Source organism: Lepidochelys kempii, chromosome 2 (genome assembly GCF_965140265.1).
Source record: "Lepidochelys kempii isolate rLepKem1 chromosome 2, rLepKem1.hap2, whole genome shotgun sequence".
Lineage (NCBI taxonomy): Eukaryota > Metazoa > Chordata > Testudines > Cheloniidae > Lepidochelys > Lepidochelys kempii.
In genome coordinates, this window is record NC_133257.1 from 191,786,541 (window position 1) to 191,811,098 (window position 24,558).

Genomic DNA, 24,558 nt, shown 5'->3' on the forward strand with positions numbered 1-24,558 from the left:
GCCCTCTTCTACGTATGCATTATGTTACAGTCTTTAATTACATGATCACATCCTGTAAAAAAAAATATAATATCTGTGCCTTATTGGATGGGCACTCAGAGGGGCAGAATTAAGGTTGCACTGGTAACTTTAAAGCTAGCATTTTCTAACTTCTAAGTGCTTGAATTTGAAACCTAAATACCATTGTTTTATCCTAGGGTGTTTTTGTATATTACATACCAATAAGGGGTATGCTCTGGCTGCTTTGTGCCTCTCTGATGCAAACCAGCCAAAAACTCATGGTTAGTGTTGCTTTAGCTCACCACAATGAGGCAAAGCATCTGGCTCATACTTGTGAATGTGGTCTTATCCTCCCTAAGAGACAGCAACATCAATTGAGCAGAACTGATATATAATATATACAATAAAAAACTCCTAATGTAGAATAGTATCACGTGAATCTCAGACTGTTACACTATCATTGTGATGCAATTGCCCACATACTGGCAAAATAAATATTCATGAAGCTTTTAATACAATTCAAGAAATTCCTCCAAACCGCACAGTACTCAGTTTGTTTTGTGCTATATCAATTAATCTCACTGAGTCACACATTCAGTCCTGAGTTATTTAATAATTGGAATTCCATTTGTGCAACAATAACTGTTTTGTACGCTACAGGACTATCACACTGGGCATTTAATTATGCTCTGTGGGTGAAGAGCTCTAACTTAGTTTTCTTATGCAGAAACTGATTTTTATTGTTTCAAAACTTCTTCTTATTTGCTCATGGTGGAGGTTAGAGGTAACCTTGTCTGATCCTATGTTCATCCTCCAGTGGAGCTTAATCACACACTAAACACTGGAGCTTGTTGAAGTTTTTCATATGGAATTTTTTTCCATTGAAATATTGCCCTTTTGCAAGTAAAAAACTTTTCAAAAAACATTGTCAACATTTTTGAAATTCCATTTTCACTAAATTTTCCAAGATTTATTTTACCAATATCCTCATTGTTTTCTAAATTATAAAAATAATTCAATTTATACACTTATTTCACCAGAAACAGTGTTTTCTTTCTGTGTTGTCAGCAAATAAAAAAATTGGAAAAATATTTAAATCATTTTGAAAATTTTAGTAACAGACCATTCCACAGAAAACAGAAAGTGGATCCATTTCAAGTTATGTGGAACAGAAAACAATTCAAAATTTTAAAAAAATGTTGGCAAAATCATGTTTGTGGGTTTTTTGACCAGTGCCTCTAACTGCTGTAGTTAATGTGTACCAGAGTTTTTTTGTTTGAAGATTTCATTATAAAAGGTTCATCTTCACTGTTAGTGATGGAAATGCTGTTTCCAGTTATATTTCAAGAGATATTCCTGCTATCAGAACAGGGAACCCAATTCTATACTATTGTTGCTGAGTAAATATAATAAACATGCATACAGAGGAACATTTCTCTTTCATCTGTCAAAACTGTCAAATAATTCTGTGCTTTATAGAGAGAACTCTTTTTACTTGTTTGATTTGAAGTTTTTCCATCGCTTTGGGACCCTTTCATAGAAAGGTTAAAAAAAAAGTCATCGCACCCGATATGGTAAAACACTCAACACAGGAGGGTTGTCTAATCCGTGAACCATTCCCACTGACTAGAGTCTGGAAGAGCACAGATGCTGTAATCTTCCTTGTGTGACTGCTAGATATAGCTTGTTTGTGAATCAAAGAAACTTGACTGCAGTAGACGACATCACTTATTAGGCACTCTAAATGGGAAAGTCTGAAAGGTCAAACTACAATAAAGTCTTCGGAAGAAAGGAAGTTAAGTGATAAAGTGAGCAGTGGCATATTCACCTGTGAAGTCTCAGCTATGAATTTAGTTACCTCCCTACCCTGTCTCCACAAAACAGACTAATGAATTTAAGAACCTGTCTGATATATAGAGATTAAAAACAAACACTTCACACCTACATTTGAAGCCAGGTCCCTGGCTTGCCAAGCTGGTCCCCTGGACCCTAGAGTCTATTTTTATTGACCTTCCAGGCATACTGCAAGACTTGTCCAAGTACATAAGCTTTGGTCTGAAGGAACATGGGGAGCAATGTGAGGTTCTGTCTTTTAAGGGGTGTGTTGGAATATTTGCTGACAATGTGCCAATTTTAAAATTGGTTGTTTAACAATTATATTTTTCTATGAGTGCTAAGCTGCTTGCCAGTCAAGGTGGGCAGCTGGACCCTGAAATGTTTCACCACTGTGGGTTTTTCTGCATATGTTTGTAATAAAAAAACAATAAATAACTTTTCTAAAGCTCAAGGTGATGATGTATTCTCTTATAAATTAGCCAGAGCGACTATGTTTACAAATTAAAGTTATGAATGGCTGAAAACAAGCAGTTAAAATGGAAATGGCCGGCAATTATGGCCAGCTCTGCTGCTGGTGCTAAAATATGTACCTATTAATAGGCAGTGTGATCTACTCTTTAGAGCCAGGGACTCTTGGGTCCAAACCCCAGTTCTTCCTCTGATTTAGTTTCTTGCCTTGGGCAAGTCACTTGGGCAACCATTTACAAAGTGACATCTGATTTTGGGTGCCTCCATTTATGTGTGCCAACCTGAGACACTTTGGGCCTAATTTTCAGAAGTGCTGAGTCCCCACAATTCTAGTGGAAGGCAACTGGAACAGCAGATGACCAGGTATCTCAAGATGGGCACCTAACAGAGAGGCACACAAGCGCAAAGGCCACTGTAGAAACTGTTCAGTGTAACTTCCGTTTCTCTTCTGTTAAATGTAAGATGGGAATAATAATGTTTACCTACCTCTCAAGGGTGTTATAAAGATGAATTAATGTTTGTAAAGCACTTTGCAGAGCGAAGTGCTCAGTATTATTATAACTAAGAACACTGGGTGAACATGAATATACAATTATACCTAACATGCTTTATACTTGGATATAAAATCTGTTCAATCAATTTTCACTAAACATGCAATTTCACTTTCTTCAGCCATTAATACAATAAACATCTCACCCTTCTGGTGAGCTATGTTGAGATTTCACATGTCATTTCATTCCGATCTTGACAAGAATATGTTTACTGTATGCTTAGTTTTGTTTCCATATATAACATTTAATCAAATAAATACTGTAATTGCTCCACAGTTGCAAAATTGTTGCCTAAAGAACAATGTTTTCCTCTGTTCTTTCCTCTCCCTCACCAGTGCATAGTTTGGGACTGGGATTCCAATGGCAAACATGACTTCATTGGAGAATTTAGTTCAACATTCAAGGAAATGCGAGGAGCAATGGAAGGGAGACAGGTAGGTGCAAACCCTGTATAACGTCTGAATTTACTGGCCAGATTTCAAGTTGACTTGCTCCTTATGCAGTTCCATTGACTTAAATGGAATGTAAGTTAGTATAGAATTTGAGCCTACCTATTTATTAGATGTATCAGGAGAGTTTCACTGAAGTTCATTGTTGAGTCCAGAATTTGACCTGGAGAACAGTGCTGGGTGTCCCCTGAAAGATTGGGAGGTGCATTTTGGTAGTTTACCCAAACCTGTTTGGTTTCATGGAGGCTAGATCCATTCATGGAGAATAGGTCCATCAATGGCTATTAGCCAGGATGGAGAGGGATGGTGTCCCTCATCTCTGTTTGCCAGAAGCTCGGAATTAGCGACAGGGAATGGATCATTTGATGATTAACTGTTTCATTCATTTCCTCTGGGGCACCTGGCACTGTCAAAAGACAGGATACTGGGCTAGAGAGACCTTTGGTCTGACCCAGTATAGCTGTTTTTATGTTCTGAAATTGAGCTGGAAGTTTATGAAAATATTGATCTTACTTCTCACAAGATTTCCAGAATATCTTGGTTATATTTGGAGGGGGAGGTAGATCCACCCAACAAGACACTGAAGTAGACATTGGAGAAGTAGGAGACAACTCATGAAAGGACAGAGCTGCAAAAGCTGATGGAGGACAGAATTTTAAGAATCAGAGAGTGGTCAGTGGTATACAAACCAATTTGGGAGAATAAGGAAGATGAAAAGGGAGAGCCCCAAGATTTGGGCAGGATTGAGTCAGAGATTTTACTCAGAACAGATACAGTGGAATGTGAAAACTGCGTGTAGAGCAGGGACAAGGTAGAATCAAGGATGGTCTAGGACCAGGGGAACTCAGTGCATCAGTGTATAAAGCAGTTTCCTTTAATAGAGTATTTATAAATATGTAGAAAATGCCCTTGAAATTCCATTTTGTTCTTTTCTATTTTAAAATGAGGTAAAATCCTGACCCTCATGAAATCAATTGGATATTTTCCATTTGGGGGTAGTTGGTTCTTTAATTTACATTTTAAATGTTTTGTTGTGTTTAGTGTACACTGTTAAGATGCCTAACAATGGCTACGTTAAAATGTTAAGTTATTTCCAAGCCATGTTCCTCAGCAGGCATTACACTAAATTAAAAAATCACTAATGGTTCCAGCAGAAACTGGAGATGAGTTAGAGTTAATTGGAATTTCTGAGCATGCTTATCCCTCCCTGGGCAGCTGAGCGCCCCATCACAAGACTAACTTATTAGCAACACTCAGATCCAGAAAGTTGCCAGTCTGCTTCTGGGAAGGATATTTGAACTAACTGGTATGATATCCTATTATTACCTGGACAAGATGTTCTGAAAATGAAGTCAGCAAAAAAGGGAGGTGCCACTGTTACTGTAATTATGTATCTGATAGAAATTTGTCTGGAAGTACAACTATTCTCCTATTTATATTCATGCAAGTCTAAGCATAGAAGTTCTATCAGCTGCTGGAATGCAACTGCAAGCCAACACTCACGTGATGGCTAAAGACCCTTTATTGGCTGAGTGTCATTTTCCCCTCTTTCCCTGCTCCTTTCCCCCATTGCTTTCCATGCCTTTGCTGCCACCAGCTCTTACTGGAAATCATCATGATGTAACTAACCAGTTTCTTATGAATTACAGTTCCTAAGAGAAAATTGAATTACCTCATTAATAATTCTACTTCTTTATGTCAGTGTGAGCCTCACAAATAGGGGTTGATGGCAGTTATTGAAAAAGATAAATGATTTGGCATATCTAATTAGAGAAGTTGTCATTTCCTATTATTATTTCATCCTGGAGCCATTAGTGTTGATAAATTCTCTGTGTGGGAAATAATAATGTTGGACTCCTAGACTGTTGCCCATGTTGTCTAATGGAGATGCGAGAATCAAGCTAAAAGTGCAAAACAAACTTGGTTCACACTTTACATTAAGGTTCTATTTATAAATAAGGTTAATAAATGGCTAACCAATTGGTTCAGAGTCCAATGAGTCAGTAGGTTGCTTATCACCATCTATAAGATTTTCTGCTGATGTGTTTATAACCATCTATGCTATAACACGTGACTCATGTCTACAATATGCTTCTAACATCAGCCAGCCACTTACTAATCCTTTATAAATCATTTAAATGGAGCCTTAATATGAAGCCTGATCCAAACTTGTCCTTACAGGGCCAAATTGAGTCAGTGGAGCTGGACCCACTTACACCAGGGTTGAGTTGGCCTCAGACATTTTAGAGCAATTACTAGATTGCATGCATTGGTGCATGTCAAAAATTAATCATGAAGTGGAATGAGAGCTTTCACAAAGAGGGGGCAGGAACCAAGCTGAATAATAATAGCAAGGCCAGCCTGTTGAGAAAACAGCAGCTTTAAGTAAATGCCTATGAGTGGGAGAAGGAGCACATAATGGTCAAATGTGTGCATCCCTGATGGAAATTTCTTCAAAAGACAGGTGCTCCGTCACCAAAAGTGACACACACAATGATCAGAGACACTCTGAACCATAAAGCTGATAGGAAAGCATTGAAGACATGGGATCCATAACATCCAGGCTGCCCCAGGTTGATTAATGAAGTATTCTGTGCTGTGAGGGGAGAAAACACAAGGAACAATTTTACAAAGTTCATTTTTATCCCCAGCATGGTATGGGGAGAGTTGTACTGTCACAGGATTTTGTAGTCAGTCATTCCCAGTTCTCATTCCCCTTATATGACACGCAGACATTGCACATCTCAAAATACTGCTACTTTAAAGTGGAAGACACCTATTTTTATAGCAGATGCTAAACATTATTTAGGAGAATGCATATTAGGGTTGTTTTAAAAAACTGAACCTCTAACAAACATCTGCAAAACATATCCTATCCTTCTATTGTACCTTTCCTTGAGTCTTATTCCAAAACTGGTCCTTCACAATTTAACCATAGCTTTTGTCTCAATGGCTCCAATTCAGGACAAGCACTTAAACACATGCTTAACTATACCCTTATCCAGGAAAGCATTGATTTCAGTGAGACGTTAAGTACAGGCTTAAAGTTTAGCTTAAGTGCTGTTCTGAGTAAAGATGCTTTCCTGAATCGGGACACCTATATTGTGCAGTTGTTTTATAATGTTTATTAATGCATTAAACAACCTGGCCACTTAAAAAGCAGAATGGAAAAGAATGATAAAGACTAACTGGTAAAACTGTTCACAGTTGAACTGGGGGGAATCCTCCTCTAATTAAAAAACCAAAAACCCACACAATTTTGAAATTAGAGGCAATAGAACCAGATGGATTGGAAAAAAAGCCATAGAAACAAACCACCTGGACCCTAATGGGAGAAATTATGTAATCAAAAAATCTGTCTCTACAAAGAAAAATATAGGGAAGGGAGAAACCTTCCTACATCTGCTATCTCTTCTGGCATTTCCACAAGATTATTTAACTTCCCCATAGCATTTCCATTGTATGTGCCTCATTCATTAGAATGTTCTGTCAGACAAAACTGTGCCTTCTCTGGGGATTCCAATAAGTGAGATTCTGAGGCAAAGTAGGAGGGGGCCTCAAAGCCAGCTCAAAGCTGCCCCCTCTATCCAAAACTCTCGAATGTTGTCCCAAACTCTTCAGATGATCAGGGTTCTATTGCACTCGCATAAGTGGGCATGTGTGAGACAGTAAAGCAGTTAGTGATTTTAGTAATGTACCAAGGCAAGTCTCAATTTGCCCAGTTTTAGTAGACAGCGCCACTTCTCTTTTTAAGATCAGAAGGTCAAATACACTCGATGCTCTGCACTATCAGAAGCTTGGTGGCAGAAAAGGGGGGCTGCAACAGCCCAGTGCATCAGTAATCTCCCTTTCATCAGGTAATCTGCAGGCAACCAGCGCAGTTCCAGAAGTGCTGGCTAAGCTTTAGAGTCTTGGTCAAGAAAACAGGGGATGCACAGATATTCACTGCAGTCTGCACTTGTGACTCTCCTGTGGAGCCCTGGCAGAGATTAAAAGCAGCCAGCCTACCCATGGTGGGCCCCCGCAGCAGCTAGTGTGCAACCACCACCTGTCCTCCTGGGGGGAGGCAGAGAATGCAATGGCCCTTACAGGCACAGAAAGGTGCCATTTGAACCTTGGGAACCAGCAGGAATGAATGCCCTGAAAGCAAATTGCTCACCCAGAGTCAACAGAACAACATATTAAATAGTGACTTGCTGCCGAAACAAAAAATAACCCATTATTATGTCAATGTCCTAAAAGAAAAGGGAAATTAAAAGCAATTATTTGGAGAAAAATACACAGATGATGGTCCATGCACCATTTTGGATGAGTGTCACCTACTCTGGCGTCATACTTCATATTCCTCACATGTGTTTTCCTGGGGTATATCTGATGTGATCACAGGTCCTAAGTGAAAACAAAAGCTCTGTGTCAGTTACTCTTGCCTCAGGGTACATGGAACCACTTCAGTCTGGTACCTTTATTTATTTGACATACTGGCCAATGCCATTGCTGGAAGTATGCTGCTAAAAATTTCTATTCTTTAAATGTTTACATTTAGGAAGTTCTCTCTCCTTTACATGTATATGGGAAGAAGTGTCTCAGTGGGATGCATAATTTTTCACTCCACTTCTGGGGGATTGGTAGGGTAAGAGAAGGAACATTTGAAGAAGCAAACAATGTCCTTTATTTCAGGGAGTAGTGTCCCTGGTTGTGGTGATCTGTGTCTCACTTCAGAGAATGGAGGTTTAGAAATATGACTGCCTTGCAGGTGTCAGCATTATTTTGCCAAATTTCATGGAAGGCAAGGGAAGGAAAAAACATGAAAATGGCTCAGGTTCACTCAGCTGTTTCCCTCAATCTGGATTGGGGTTGCGGGTTCTAAAGAAACCAACCAACCTACATTTGGCCTTTCATTGTAAAACCTTTTGCGCAGCTCTTGTATTAAATTAGCAGGAAGCGGTGAAGTCATATTGCCTCCTGTTTCATGAGGAGAGAAGAGCTCATAGCCCAGAGCTGTCAGGCACATGGAAGAAATGTTAACTGGCACACTATTAGAATGATGAATCTCAGTTTTATGGTGGTTAACAATAATGTCAGAGTATAGACTCTCGTATTAGTTACCTCTCAGCTGAAAGGTTAATTTAAGTGATGGAAAAAAAAAGTCAATAAAGGTGACAGATACCATATCAATAGCAGAATGTAGGAGTACATAAAAAAACAAACTTGTCTTAGCAGTGAAAGCAAAATATTCAAAACAATTTGCATCATTACTTACCTGTCAAGACCTGTGCTGCAGATTGTTCCCTCAAGTAGAGCTGATGACAGAAAGGATTGTCTAGGGAATTTTAGAAAATGATGCTTGTCATATAATCAGCTCCTGCTGTGTAAATGCAGAGCTCTGGGGTCAGTTCTTGGCAGATAAGTAAAGGAGGAGGTGAGTTTGATTTTAAAATTGTCATTTTTAAGTCAACCCACAGTCAGGGAGCCTAAACATTTATTTTACAAAAAGCTTTTCAGTTCACTAAATCAGGTAGTGTATTTACCTGATGAAAACTTATTCTTTCCTTCTGTTTGTTCACTTGCCAGGAATTTCCTAAGATGATTTATTTGGCTTGTGATGCTAATTGATCAGTTAGGTTTTCATTGTTTGTACATTTTCATATTTTAATACTTAGGAATTATCTAGAACATCATCCATAGATCTCAAAGTGCTTTACAAAGCTGGGTAAGCATTATTATCCACATTTTACCGCTGCACAGAAAAGTGCAGTGACTTGCCCAAGGGCACACTATTATTCTATTTTGTATGTTCTTCTACCACCCAAATTGTCATAGAAGCTGCACACCTTCCTGAAGAGCATTAAGCACTGAAATGCCTTAGAATCAAAGAACTGGAAGGGACCTTGAGAGGTCATCTAGTCCAGTCCCCTGCACTCAAGGCAGGACTAGATACTTTCTAGGCCATCCCAGACAGGTGTTTTTCCAGCCTGCTCTTAAAAATCCCCAACGATGGAGATTCCACAACCTCCCTAGGAAATGTATTCCAGTGCTTAACCACACTGACAGGAAAAACTTCCTAACTAATGTCCAACTAAACCACCCTTGCTGCAATTTAAGCCCATTGCTTCTTGTCCGATCCTCAGAGGCTAAGAACATTTTTTCCTCCTTGTAACATTTTATGTACTTGAAAACTGTTATGGCCCCTTTCAGTCTTCTCTTCTCCAGATTAAACGACCCCAGTTTTTTCCAATTTTCCCTCATAGGTTATGTTTTCTAGACTTTTAATCATTTTTGTTGCTCTTCTCTGGACTTTCTCCAATTTGTCCCCATCTTTCCTGAAATGGGGCACCCAGTACTGGACACAATACTCTAGTTGAGGCCTAATCAGCGCAGAGTAGAATGGAAGAATTACTTCAGGTCTTGCTTACTACACTCCTGCTAATACATCACAGAATAATATTTGCTTTTTTTGCAACTGTGTTACACTGTTGACTCATTTAGCTTGTGGTCCACTATGATCCCCAGATCCCTTTCCATAGGACTCCCTCCTAGGGAGTCATTTCCCATTTGTATGTGTGCAACTGATTGTTCCTTCCTAAGAGGAGTACTTTGCATTTGTTCTTATTGAATTTCATCTTATTTACTTCAGACCATTTCTCCAGTTTGTCCAGCTCATTTTGAATTTTAATCTGATCCTGCAAAGCACTTGCAACCCCTCCCAGTTTGATAATATCCACAAACTTTATAAATCTACTCTCTATGCCATTATCTAAAGAATTGATGAAGATCTTGATCAGAACCAGACCCAGAACTGATCCCTGGGGGACCCCACTCATTATGCCCTTCCAGCATGATTGTGAAGGACTCATTACTACTCTCTGGGAATGATTTTCCAATCAGTTATGCACCTACCTTATAGTAACTCTATCTAGCTTGAATTTCCCTTTGTTTATGAGAAGGTCATGTGAGACAGTATCAAAAGCCTTACTAAAGTCAAGATATACCACATCTATTGCTCCCCCCATATCCACAAGGCTTGTTACCCTGTCAAAGAAAGCTATCAGGTTGGTTTGATATGATTTGTTCTTGACAAATCCATGCTGACTTATTTATCACCTTATCTTCTAGATGTCTGCAAATCAATTGCTTAATTATTTGCTCCATTATCTTTCCAGATACAGAAGTTAAGCTAACTGGTCTGTAATTCCCTGGGTTGTCCTTATTTCCCTTTTTATAGATGGGCACTATATTTGCCCTTTTCCAGTCTTCCGGAATGTCTCCCATGACTTTTCAAAGATAATTGCTAATGGCTCAGATATCTCCTCAGTCAGCTCCTTGAGTATTATAGGATACATTTCATCAGGCCCTGGTGATTTGAAGATATCTAACTTGTCTAAGTAATTTTTGACTTGTTCTTTCTCTATTTTAGACTCTGATCCTACCTCATTTTCACTGACATTCACTATGTTAGACGTCCAATCACCACCAACCTTCTTGGTGAAAACCAAAACAAAGTAGTCATTAAGCACTTCTGCCATTTCCACATTTTCTGTTATTGTCTCCTGCCCCCAATGAGTAACAGGCCTACTCAATCATTGGGCTCTCTCTTGCTTCTAATGTATTCGTAGAATGTTTTCTTGTTACTTTTTATGTCTCTAGCTAGTTTGATCTCATTTTGTGCCTTGGCCTTTCTAATTTTGTCCCTACATACTTGTAGTATTTGTTTATATTCATCCTTTCTAATCTGACTGAGTTTCTGCTTTTTGTAGGACTCTTGAATTTTAGATCATTGAATATCTCCTGGTTAAGCCAGGGTGGTCTCTTGCCATACTGCCTATCTTTCCTGCACAGTGGGATAGTTTGCTCTGGTGCCCTTAATAATGTCTTTGAAAAACTGTCTTCAATTGTTTTTCCTCTTAGACTTGCTTCCCATGGGATTTTACCTAGCAACTCCGAGTTGGCTAAAGTCTGCCTTCTTGAAATCCATTGTCTTTATTGTGCTGTTCTCCCTCTTGCCATTCCTTAGAATCATGAACTCTACCATTTCATGATCACTTTCTCCCAAGTTGCCTTCCACTTTCAAATTCTCAGCCAGTTCCTCCCTATTTGTCAAAAATCAAAAACAGCCTCCCCCCCAGTAGCTTTCTCCACTTTCTGAAATAAAAAATTGTCTCCAATACATTCCAAGAACTTGTTGGATAATCTGTGCCCTGCTGTGTTATTTTCCCCCAACAGAAGTCGGAGTAATTGAAGTCCATCACCACCAAGTCCTGTACTTTGGATAATTTTGTTAGTTGTTTAAGAAAAGCCTCATCCACCTCTTCTTCCTTGTTAGGTGGTCTGTACTAGACCCCTACCATGACATCACCTTGTTTTTTACCCTTTTATCCTTACCCAGAGACTTTCAACAGGTCTGTCTCTTATTTCTATCTCCACCTCAGTCCAAGTGTATACTTTGTAATATATAAGGCAACACCTCCTCCCTTTTTTCCCCCCTGCCTGTCCTTCCTGAGCAAGCTGTACCCTTCTATACCAATATTCCAGTCATGCATATTATCCCACCAAGTCTCAGTGATACCACTGTGTCATAGTTGTGTTTATTTACTAGCATTTTGAGTTCTTCCCGCTTATTCCTTGTACTTCTTGCATTAGTATACAGACATCTAAGATACGGATTTGATACCCCCCTCTCCCCCAATTCTGTCTTGTCTCGCCTTTATTTCTGCTATAACAGTCCATGCGCCCCCCAGATTCTGATCCTTCTCCCAGGTCTCCATGTTTTTGACTTACCTGTGGGCTTTGGTCGCCTGCCCCTGTTGAACCTAGTTTAAAGCCCTCCTCACTAGGTCAGTCTGCAGCCAAATATACTTTTCCCCTGCCTCAATAGGTGGACCTCATCTCTGTTTAGCAGTCCTTCTTCCTGGAACAGCATCCCATGGTCAAGGAAGCTAAAGCCCTCCTGGCAACACCATCCTCGCAGCCAGACATTCACCTCCAAGATGCATCTGTCTCTAACAAGGCCCGTACCCTTGACTGGAAGGGCTGAAGAGACCACCACCTGCGCTCCCAACTCCCTCACTCTTACTCCCAGAGCCCTGTAGTCACGTCTGATCTGCTGAGGGTCAGACTCGCAGTATCGTTAGTGCCCACATGGATGAGTAGCATAGGGTAGTAGTCAGAGGGCCGGATGATCCTCGACAATCCCTCCATAACATGTCAGATACAGGCTCCTGGCAGGCAGCATACCTCCTGGGATGCCATGTCAGGGTGACAGATGGGCACCTCTGTCCCCCTCAGAAGAGTCTGCAACCACCACTACCCTACGTTTCCTCCTGGGAGTGGTGGCTGTGACCAACATCTATTATGTGTGGTGCATCCTCTCCCTAAGGGAGAATTGTATGTATACTGAAGTGTTATTTTTTTTACCTGTATACACTGCTATGAGTTTATCCTGGAGAAGGCAAGATCAGAGAAGTGCACTTTGCACTTGGAGTGGAAGGTGGTGAGGTTTGTGATGATCTGTTTGGTGAAATTCGATATCAGAGTTGGGATTAGAACTCCTGGCTCCTATATTTTGCCCTGTCCACTAGATACTGCTGCCTCCATTGTAACTGGTAAACTAAGCAATTTTTTTTATAAATGCATCCAATAAGTTTATAGAATAGCTGCTACCAGTGAAGCTAGTTTAATGTAAAATATACTCAGAGCCGAGTGATCAATGATTTTGCATTGCAATCACATTTCTTCCCTCTACTCTGCTGCCATCTCCTGTCATGGAGAACTCTGTTAAATTTTTTGGGGGAGCCTGAACTATCCTCCTGAGATTAGAAAAGCAGTTTTGGAGAATTTCCCAGCAACATGGGGTCCTGTGTCTTCCTATTACCTCAGTCAGAAAATTCATTTCACAAGACAAATAATTGAGCTGTAGGGCAAACTGGGGCACAGGCAGCTTACTTCATACAGCTTGAAAATATTTTTGTTAAACGTTTTCTCTTTCTGTTATCAGCTAGGTCACCTGTTTCCAGGAGCCACGAGGTTAGGAGTGCAGTACAGGCACACAGTTAGCCCTTGGTGAAGAGAAGGTCTCACACTGCTCTAAAGCAGTATCCTTCCCTATTAGATATTTTGAAAGGGATCCTGATTTTGAAATGTTGAATATTCAAAGTAATTGTGTAATTCACTGGTGTGTGTTACAAGGCCCCAGCTGTGCTGATCCACAGAGGATATGAGTTGTTACAGCCTCTCATTGCAACAGCTTGGATCTTTTGCTTTTCATTCTGGAGGTCCTGAGTTCAATCCCCAGTGTGTTGGCCAAGATTATGGCTGGCACAATTGCTCTTAGGGCTTTGCCTAAAGAGGATTGAAGTCAACGGGGCTATTTACATGCTTAAAATGCATCACATCTTTAAATGTGTCAGGACCTAATTAAGGATTTCTTCCACAAATACACAAAATACAGTAACTTCAAGCCAACATCATTCAATTTAAAAAATGGTCTAAATACTTATTTACATATGTAGCAAGGCAAAGACTCACCACTGCAGCACCTCCTGCTGGTCTTCTTGGGAATTAGCTCTCCAGTGTATGGAGCACCTCATCCTGGCCAGTGTCTTGCCTGCCGCTGGCCCCCCATGTCCCTCCTGGACCCTGGTGCCTCTTTTCTTCAGGGTTCTGCCCTCAGCAGTAACCCAGAGTCTAGGTCTCCCCTCCCAGGGGAACCCCCAACCCTCTATCCCCCCCTTGCCTCAGTGGCTACTGCCAGTCATCATCTAGCCCCCGCTCACTGGGGCAGACTGCAGACCACTCATCACTGGCAAGGGGGGTTTGGACCTGCTGTCTTTCCCTGCAGCCCAGTGCCTTGCACAAGGTCTGCAGCCTGGGCTGGAGCTCCCCAGCTCCTCTTGCCTTTTCCCAGCACTGCTCTACCTCTGGTACCCTGCTCCCAGGAAGCTGGGTCCTTCTCTCTCTACTACTAGAGAGAGACTGACTTAGCTCCTGGCTCACAGCCCTTTTTATAGGGCCAGCTGTGGCCTGATTGGGGCATGGCTCCAGCTGTGGCTGCTTCCCCAATCAGCCTCGCCTTTTCCCTCAGGAGTGGAGTAACTGCCCCACTACAACATAGTATTGGCCCCTTTTGTAGATGGATTTTTCATCTTGCCTGGCACCATGTCAGTACACACACATTTCCTTGAGTGTTTTCCCCCCATTTTCAAAAAATGCCCCTGAAATAACATTAAAGACAATATTTTTCAAATCTCAGGCCCTAAGTGTGCATATGCAATAGCTCATGCAAAATGGGACATGTGCAGACAGGTATTTGCACGTGCAAATGTGGGTTGTGCTTGTGCAGAGGCAGGTGTGCATATTTTTGAAGGTACTACTTAGAGTTCAAAGTTTGAACGTTTGGTCTGTCTTAAACTACCAAAACCAAGTAACTTTTAAGTTGAAATTGATCTTTCTACTGCAAAACATTTCAGCTTCAACAAATCAGCATATTTCAACAACAACAAAAGTTAGTTGAAAACGTTCCAGCGAGTGCTATGTGGCGGTCGTTATTGAATTTCCTTTTACGTACTTAGATTAATTTCTTATTTTCAACTTCTTATTTTCTCATAGTATCTACAGCGTATAATATTGCACTCTCAAGGATCTATTTCCAACAAAAGGGGTTAAGGAAAGTACTTCAATCTCAGGTCTAAATTGCTGTGTTCTTTGTCGTTTAATGCAAACCCTCAATGTTATATTAATATGTAGGGAGTAATGTATTTAATATCAAGTATCAGACAATTTCCCCCCATCATTTTTATTTATATGCGGAGCCACTTTTTCTGAAATGATCTCTTTATAAAAACCCTAAATGTTTCACATGTAAAACCTGCATGGGCGTACACAGATTTGGGTAGTTAAATGTCTGTTTGAGAACTATGCATATATTTGCAGACCAGAATGTAGGTGGGACTAGGTTAAGATCACTCCTTGTACAGTTAATGTTTAGCCATCTTTGTCTTTGGGCCATTTGATGGGACTTAATCAACTATAGAGAACATACCATGCAACCTTAATTAATTCAATTTGTTTACATGAATTTTCTTTCATGCAGTGACTGGTGTTTTCACAGGTACAGTGGGAGTGCATAAACCCCAAGTACAAAGCAAAGAAGAAGAGTTACAAGAATTCAGGCATTGTCATTCTTAACCAGTGCAAGGTACCTGCATTTGAAAGAATACTTTGTCTATTCCTCCTCCCAGTTGTTAATAATGTATTTATAAAGATTTTTTTGGAAATGGAGCCAGCAAAGAAAATCTCAAGTGTGGAACTAAAAATTGTGACATGGGAAGGGCAAAGGGAAGCTATTTGTGTTCTAGCAGTCTATCCTTTCTTAGGCATATCATATAAAAAATACAGCAAAACCTGTCATAATAAGCTGAAGAAGGAAACAGCCCAACTTGAGTCAGAACCCAGGTTGTGTTTGAGGGGCTGGAAGCTGTAAAAACATATTTTACCTGTAAACTGATATGGAAATCATTAAGACTCAGTAAACGTGGAATTTTCTAATGCCATATTTATAGATTCACTGTTCAAAGTTGAGCATTACTATAGGGAAGCTGGTCATGGCCCCATAAAAAAATGTTGCACTGAAAGGAGAGGTTCAACCACTTTGTTACACAGGAAGAATACATCATACCCTCCCCAAAATTACATCTCTTTCTTTTCAAGTTTAGAGTGACTTTTCTGAGAACTCACAGTAAATGGGTGCATTACACGGAGTTAAAATTAATTTTAAAGTGGCTCCTTTAAAAAATGCGGCACCCTGTGGTAATTTCCATTACTAGATGGAAATGATAGAATTACTGGTAATAACGCAGAAAAGGCAAAAGTGTTCAATACATATTTCTGTTACGTATTTGGTGTAGCCCTATCATGTGATGAGATGACTCTTTTCAATCCACTAGACTGTAAGGAGGGTATTAAATAGATACTACTAAAGTTACACATTTTCAAATCAGCAAGTTCAGATAGTTTGTTTTGAAGAGTTTTAAGAGAGCTAGCTGAGAAACTCACTGCACTATAAATGTGATTTTCAATACGTCTTGGAATGCTGGGGAAGTTCCAGAAGACTACAGGAAACCTCATGTTGTGCCAGTATTTTAAAAGGGGAAATGGAATAACCAAGGTAATTATAGGCCTGTTAGTTTGACACTGATTCCATACAAATATGATGGAGTAGCTGATACATGACTCGATTAATAAAGAATTAAAGAAGGGCAATATAATTAATGACAATCAACACAGTATTAAGAAAAATTGATCCTGTCAAACTAAGTTGATAGTTTTTTTGATGAGATAACATGTTTGGTTGATAAAAGTTAATAGTGTTGACGTACTTCCATAATATGTTTAACTTGGTACTGCATTACATTTCGATTAAAAAACTAGAATGAAATAAAATTAATATGGCACACATTAGCTAGATTAAAATCTGTCTAGCTGATAGGTCTCAAAATGTAATTTTAAATCAGGAGTCATTGTTGAGTGGGTGTGTTTCTAGTGGGGTTCCATAGGAATCTGTTCTTGGCCCTTCACTATTTAACATTTGTATCGATAACTTGGAAGAAAACATAAAATCATTGCTGATAAAGTTTGCAGATGACACATAAATTGCGGGAGTGGTAAATAATGAAGAGGACAGGTCTCTTAACACAGAGCGATCTGGGTTGCTTGGTAAACTTAGTGCAAACAAACAATATGAATTTCAGTACACGTATATGTATAATGTATTCTACATGTATACATCTGGGAACAAAGAATGAAGGCTGTATTGAGGACTGGGGACTCTATCCTGAAAAGCAGTGACCCTGAAAAGATTTGAGAGTCATGGTGGATAATCAGCTGAACATGAGCTCCCAGTATAGGTGCTGGAACTCAGGGTGCTGCCACGCCCCCCTGGTGTAAAGCGGTTTCCATCAAATACAAGGTTTACAGTTTGGTTCAGTGGTTATCAGCGCCCCCACTATACAAATAGTTTAAGCACCCCTGGCTCCCAGTGTGATGCTGTGGCCAAAAAGGCTAATGCGATCCTTGGTTACATAAACGGGAATCTTGAGTAGGAGTAGTTATTTTACCTCTGTATTTGGCACTGGTGACACTGGTATCCACAATTCAAGAAGGATGTTGAAAAATTGGAGAGGATTCAGAGAAGAGCTATAAGAATCATTAAAGGATTAGAAAACCTGCTGAATAAGTGATAGACTCAAGGAGCTCAATTTATTCAGCTTAACAAAGAGAAGGTTAAGGAGTGACTTAATTACAGTCTATAAGTATCTACACAGGGAGCAAATATTTAATAATAGGTTCTTCAGTCTAGTGCATAAGGTATATCACTATCTAGTGGTTGTAAATTGAAGCTAGACAAATTCAGACAGGAAAGAAGGAATAAATTCTTAACGGTGAGATGAATTAACCACTGGAAAAATTTACCAAGGGCAGAGTTGCATTCTACATCACAGACAATTTTTAAAATCAGAATTGAATATTTTTCTAAAGGATCTACTCTAGAAATTATTTTGGGGAAGTGCTCTGTCCTGTATTATACAGGGAGGTCAGACCAGATGATCACAAATGGTCCCTTCTGGTCTTGGAATCAATGAATGTCTGTCAGACCAGCCCCCGTGCCTCACCCCCACACCCGTCCAAATGATCTTAAGAATGAAGTAACTCAGACACTTACAACTTCCCATACACTAACAAGTCGCTGAGATCTTGTGCTAAGGCTATCTTTGAAGAAAATATTTTAGGATTAATTGTCGTTTGTTACCATTAATCTTCATAACTGAAAGTTTCTCTTTTAGCAGAGTCTGACAGATAATGTTCTGTTTCAGAGAATTCTGTGAAAAACTACCCTCTTTCAACATTTTCTTAACCTTCAGTGTCCTGCATAGTGACACTATTGGGTGGGGGGAGGGAATAAAAAAACAATTGAATCTCCTCTGGGATTAGACACTAAAATGTTGTAACGATAAACATGTGACTTTTACACTTTGTTACTGTCAAGCAGAGTGAAGGTTGTTTGGATGCCCTAAATATCCATACCTTAACATAGTGGGGTTTCTTTTAAGTTTACCTTTACCTCTGAATTCCCTGGTTTCTGATGTTTCTTCTGGGCATAATTAAAACATTCCCGTAATGTGTTGTACCCTAAATTGCTCTCCATGTTAACTCCACCTTAACATAGTTTTTGTCTGAGAACTTTAAGGTAAATTTGCTGATTGGGGGGACTTTAGAACATATTTCAGTGTATTTAACAACGTCTTTGTCAAATAATCCATAAAACCAAGGATTTGGGGTAATAAAGGAGTAATAGAAATGGAGCCCCTCAAAAGAGGAAAAATAGCTCAGCCTTGTAGAGGAACTAGTGTGTAAACAATCAACATTCCCCAATTACTCCTTCCTGTTGTTTTATAATACCAGTAAGCAATCAAATATGCCATACATTGCCATTATGCATCCGTACATCGAAGTTCACCGGGATGACCATCTCTGTGAGATGTTTCCCTTCCCATTCTTTCAAAGTCATGTCTCTGAATTCAGAAAAAATGCCTGCTCCTCTCTCTTAAATCAGTGGGAAAATCCCCAGTGACTTCAGGCAGAGGAATGCTGTTCTCTTCTCTCCTTGATGTGCATAAATAATTTCGGTGGTTTCAGAACGGTTTGTGTTGCTTTCTCATCTTTCTTTTTTCCTCTCTTAACTTAGCTTTAAGTCTCTCCCTCTCTGATTTCTCCCACGCCATCCCAGTCCATGTTTTATTTTTCCTTAAACAAGCTGTCTCAAAGTCTGGATCCTTTAGCAATACACAGTTCATCTGAATGTCTTTGCTTTCTTATTTCCAGATCCACAAGATGCATTCTTTCTTAGATTACATCATGGGTGGATGCCAAATACAGTTTACAGTAAGTGTTTTCCGACTGTAATTTCCTTGACCGTAATAAAAGGAACTCCTTTTAAACACCAAATTCATCACTTTCACAGGAAAAAGTTATCTGATTTGCCATTTTGTAAATGTATTCATAAATGGCTAAATTCTTCCCGTAAAATATTTTGTGACTATAAAATAAACTGGGATCACAGTATGATTATCAAACACGTAACATTTTCATTTGGCATGTTGCAGCAATACCACTCAGACCACAGCAACTAAAGTCCATAGTATATATAGGGCCAGATCCTCAGTTGGTGTAAATCAGTATAGTTCCAGTGACATCAATTGTTCTATGCTGTTGTATGAGAGCTGAAGATTTGGCCTAGAGTCTGTGTCAATAGCTGTGTGTGGGGGTCATCACTGAGAATGTCACATGATCATTCTTGTCCTGCCCAGGCTTAAGTCAGTTCCGATTCAGTATGCCTCTCTGCCAAATTTCTGCTTGAAATGCTCTTGGGACTCCTTCTTTCAGTGAAATGGTTGGAAGAATATTTAAACATGAGCAAAACATCATAATGTTCCCTAATCTGATTCTTAGAAATGGCTCAGTCATTTGTGGTGAAACCGCTTCCATACACCAAATAAAATAAATAAATAATCAGCCTGGCATGGAAAATGTCAGCCCAGGTGGCTAAAGTTTGGTGAAGTTATAAGGAACTGAAAATAGGGTCTTATAATGGGAAGTTTGGGGTAGTATTAAGTATAAAAGGCGCTACCAGCTTCGCCTGTAATGCATAAATATATGAGGCCATAAATGCTAGCTCTGCTGAGGTTGCTCTGGTACTGGAAAAAAAAAAGTCAAAATGAAAAACAATCCCTCAGCCAGGGGTGAAAGTAATATAAAAGACTTACCTGTATGGGGCGGGGCCTTGGGCAGAAGAGGTGGGGCTGGGGATCAGCTTCCCCCAGCCAACCCATTCATGCTGCCTGGCCCGTACCGGCCTACTTTCACCCCTGCTCTTGGCCAAATATTACATACCCACCTACAGTCAACCACATCTATTTCTTGGATCTTTCAGTCCTTCCACTTCCAACCCACTATCCTAGTCCCCAGGTACTATTTGTCTAAGCATCCAGTACAATGACTGTCATAATTTTTGCTACAGCACCATTTTTAAAAGGGACGCAGCCTTGCCCCAATTTGTTCATGTGACATTTTTTTCACCCACTGTCACTTTTGTGCACAAATCATTTAATTTTCTCACACCAAACATGTCATTTTTTTCACTGTGCAATTCATGCACGTGCAAATGGATTCATCGTGTGTATATTCTGTCATTTTCGCTCTCAAGTGCACAGAAACTATACACTGGTAAAGGGGCACATCCTAAGACTATGTCATGCCATTTTGTTTTGGAATTCATGCGAGTGATTTATTTGTAGTCAGTGCAAAAACACATGCCTTTTTTAATGATCCAGCAGCTTGCAGTTAAGATGTGCAGAGATGTTTGACTCTGCATTAATTACATAGGCTCATATGCTCACACTTGTCAAAGATGGCTTGTTGGAACACTATAGATCTATGAAATCCATAATCCTGCAATCAGAAAGAGGACCGTGTTTCCTGAATTCTTGTACACCATTATGGAATGTTAATGTTAACATAGAAATGAGTTCCGATAAACCACAGTGATATATTGCCCTCCTCTTTGCTAAGACAGAAGCAAAGTTCACAAACTCGCAGTAAGTCATCCAACCCTCTTTGTGTTTTAGGATTAATTATGTTTCTGTTGTGTTCATGCAGTGTACAGATAGTACAATGCAGCTGTGATCTGAAAGGGCATTTGATGGGGGGAGGGAAGCTAAGATGCTAAGCATAGGTTTGGGAACAAAAAGCTATCGTATAGTGTTCCTGCTAATTTAAAGCACTAATGAGAGCTTTTGTAACATCATGCTGTGTGCTCTTGGGATACTTTGTTCATCCATTGTGGTTACATAGTTCATGCTTAGAACAAACATCTTAGAAAACCAAGAGTAAATTTTTTTTGTTGTATTTTTTATAATGATTTGTTGAGAAACTTTCTTCTAGGGAATTTTATGCTCAATCGCGCAGATTCCACATGGTTACTTCTGTGAGGCTTTTATTGCAGAAGTCTGTATTAGTGATCTGACAGAGTTCCCTGCTAGGTGTGAGAAAACAGTCAGAAGAAGTTGGCAAAGTTAATGGGTTTACAGTCAGAAGACATTCTCTTCCCTTTAGAAAGTATGTCAGAAAGGATGTGAAACACTCATTTTAAGAGCTGCAACTGAAAGAGCATACAGGACCGCTTCTGGGTCAAACAGGTCAAGACAATAGGACAAGCTGATAATTTGCTGACTGAGCTGGTAGAAGGCTAAGCAGGAAATTATCCTTGCATTAAAAACACCTTTACACAGATTATGGAAATCTTCCTAAGAGTGTATAATCTTTTTGCTGTGGGATACCCACATTGAACAGTGGGAGGTGATGGACGTGCCAACACCTGGGATATTTAAAGATACACTGGACCAAACATGTTGTAGGGAAAAAATCCTGCTTTGGCAGGGGGTTTAGACTAGCAAATTCCATCCCTAATTTCTGTGATTCTTTCATTTAGAATCAGAAAGCTTCCCCACATGTATGCAGTCTCGGTCCTAACACACAAGACTGAGTGCCTTAAATTGTCAGACAGGAACATTAAGAAACTAGAGCTGCTACATGCTGCTGTTTTGGAACCATTGCAGATATCATTTCAGCTTTCCGTAGAAATCCTCCTCAGCAAGAAGCAGGGTCAAAACTGAGCCTTGGCAACACAATGCATCAGCATTTGAGTGGCATTGTTGTTTCTTGTGGAAGGTTATTAGTAGCGCAAGAAAAGAGAACTCATCATTCATTTCTTCTGTGTCCCAAGAGGTGCATTTTTTAAAGCTTAAAAGCTTTTAAAGACCTTACTGTATTCAGAGAAAACAGCTGATGTTATGCTTTGCACATTTGTGGATGGAGCTGTAGTTGTAGTTGATGATGGAAGACCGAGAGCGTATTCCTCTCCTACCCAGAACACAGTGTACGGAGCATGTGTCTCTTTTGCTGATACCTGCTGAGAAGGTTGTACCATGCAGCAAAATCACAAGTTTAATAAAAGCATCATAATAGGAAATGAGGGTATTCACGGTCTGTAAATACACAGGCATTAAGTGAATCTGTACTACAAGGACAATTTCCAGTCAAGAAACGCATTTCAATCTGGTTCCTGCCCGCACGCCCCCCAGAACACCGCCAACAACAGGCCTGCCTTGCACACTCAACCTGCTGCTCATTCTGACATCCTGCAATCACTTCTGGTTAAAAAGCACCACATGACCCTGGCAAACAGTCATTGCAAGAAGAAGGATTTGTCCAATTCCTTCTGGTGCACGTCACTCCAACCTCATTAAGAGTCTCTTTTGGAGTTTTCAGGGAAAAGGCCAACATCTATTGCATCTTTAGAGCACCTGTCCTTTCTTATTCTGGTACAGGAGAAAATGTTTGTTCAGGGAGTAGAACAGCAATCATTTTTTTATAATCTATGCAAAATCTTTAAGTTAATTTTATTTCAGCAAAAATATAAGTGTTTTACTAAATAACCATATGCATACATAGGCCAAGATTTTCAAAAGCAGATGCCTTGTCATCTTTGAAAATCAGCTGCTGGGAGCTGCTAGGTGCTTCGCATTTTTGAAAATCAGACCACTGATTTAGGTGCCTAACTATGAATCAGACTCCTGTTTTTAGACACATGCTTTTGAAAATATTGGCCCAGAGTCCTTGATCTAGCATATTTTGCAAGGAACACAAGGTTGTTGGGGTTCATACAAATGTGAGCAGAGTCCGTGTATGGACACTGGTAAGATTAAGCAAAAGGCATAGTCTCTACTCCCTTTCATACCTACTTCCTTCCAAGGTATAACAAGCCCTGGTTTTCAGTGGAGAATGGTTTTGGGTGGAGAATCTAGAGCTGGTTGGGAATTTTCTGTCAAAAAGTTCCAACATTTCTAAATATAATTTTTTTAAACTTTCTGTTCTGTGAAAACAAGACCATAAATTCATGTCCTGGTTTGTAAGGGCTCTTCTTCCTTCCCCACGCCATACCTGTTTTCACTTTTTCTTTCAATGGGCCTGACCTTAAGTTGGCATAAACCAGAATAGCTCCATTGACTTCAATGGAAGTATGCCAGTTTACACTAGTTGAGAATCTGGCTCAGTGTGTACAATGCGAACAGCTGCTCAAAATGTTCTGAGCGTGTCTCCTGCTATTATTCTTGTTGTGCTTATCAACTGGTTGTCAACAGCCCAATCTCCAATAGCTGTGGCGCTGAAGATTTTAATAGGATCATTATTCAAAGGTGTGACTAGCTGGCAGCTTGAATCTTGATGATATAGATGCAAAATGTTATACATGTAAGGTAAAAAGTGGTGAATTTTCTCTTTGTTAACTTAGTTCTCAAGGGGAAACCTGTGGGGAAAATATCAGGACAAACAAAATCACTGGCAGGATAGCTGCATAGGTTTATATAGGGAAGTGGGGCTGAAAGATAATCCTATTTCCCACTTAAATTATATTCATTTCTCCTAATAGATGTGTCAGTCATAGAGGTGACTGCAGTTGGTCAAGGCAGCAGAGATGTTCCCAGACTGATCAAACAAAGCACTGATTGGTAGCATGACAAAACATATGTTCTTCCAGTCAGATATCAAGGGGCCAGTTCTTACAGATTTAAAGAGGAGGAGATATCGAACATGAAACAGAATCTGCAAACAACATTCTAGATCACAGAGTGGAAACTGAGCATCAGTGGTGTGAGGATTAAAAGTTCTGATTGGCTCTCACAACTTTTAATGACAAAGACTGAGATTTTCAAAGCTGTAGATTTGTATGCCCAAAAGCCATTAAAATTAATGAGAACTGGGCATCAAATGCTCTTGTCATCTTTGAAAATCTCTGCCAAAATTTCTACAAGTTAAAAATTCCTATATTAAAAATCAAGACAAAGGCCAACATTTTCAAAACTAGGAGCCTAAAGTTAGTACCTTGACTTGTGCTACGAAATCACTTAGGCCCTTTGAAAATCCACCCTTAGACACAGAATGTTTGCCTATGATAGAGCTCTTCAGGGGAGCTACATGTTGCTAAAGGGAAATATCATCTAGTGGTCTGAGCACAGATCTGGAAGCCAGGACTTTCTGGGTTCTAGTTCCAAGTATGACACAACTCCCTTTGTCACGTTGGGCAAGTCGCTTAAAGGTGAATTGCAAAGCAAAACTGAGTTAAGTGCAGACTTCTCTGCTGAATACCA

The 24,558-nt window shown here is 39.8% G+C and overlaps 1 protein-coding gene across 3 annotated transcripts in view; it reads left to right on the forward strand.

Annotated features, from left to right (window-relative positions):
- The window catches only part of CPNE4 (copine 4), a 381,425-nt gene that overhangs the window by 306,258 nt on the left and 50,609 nt on the right, over positions 1-24,558 (forward strand). For all 3 annotated transcript variants that reach the window (XM_073333244.1, XM_073333242.1, XM_073333243.1), the window contains 3 exons: positions 3,191-3,289; positions 15,408-15,494; positions 19,178-19,237. In XM_073333244.1, coding sequence (XP_073189345.1) covers positions 3,191-3,289; positions 15,408-15,494; positions 19,178-19,237 — 246 coding nt within the window. The remainder of the gene's footprint in view (positions 1-3,190; positions 3,290-15,407; positions 15,495-19,177; positions 19,238-24,558) is intronic.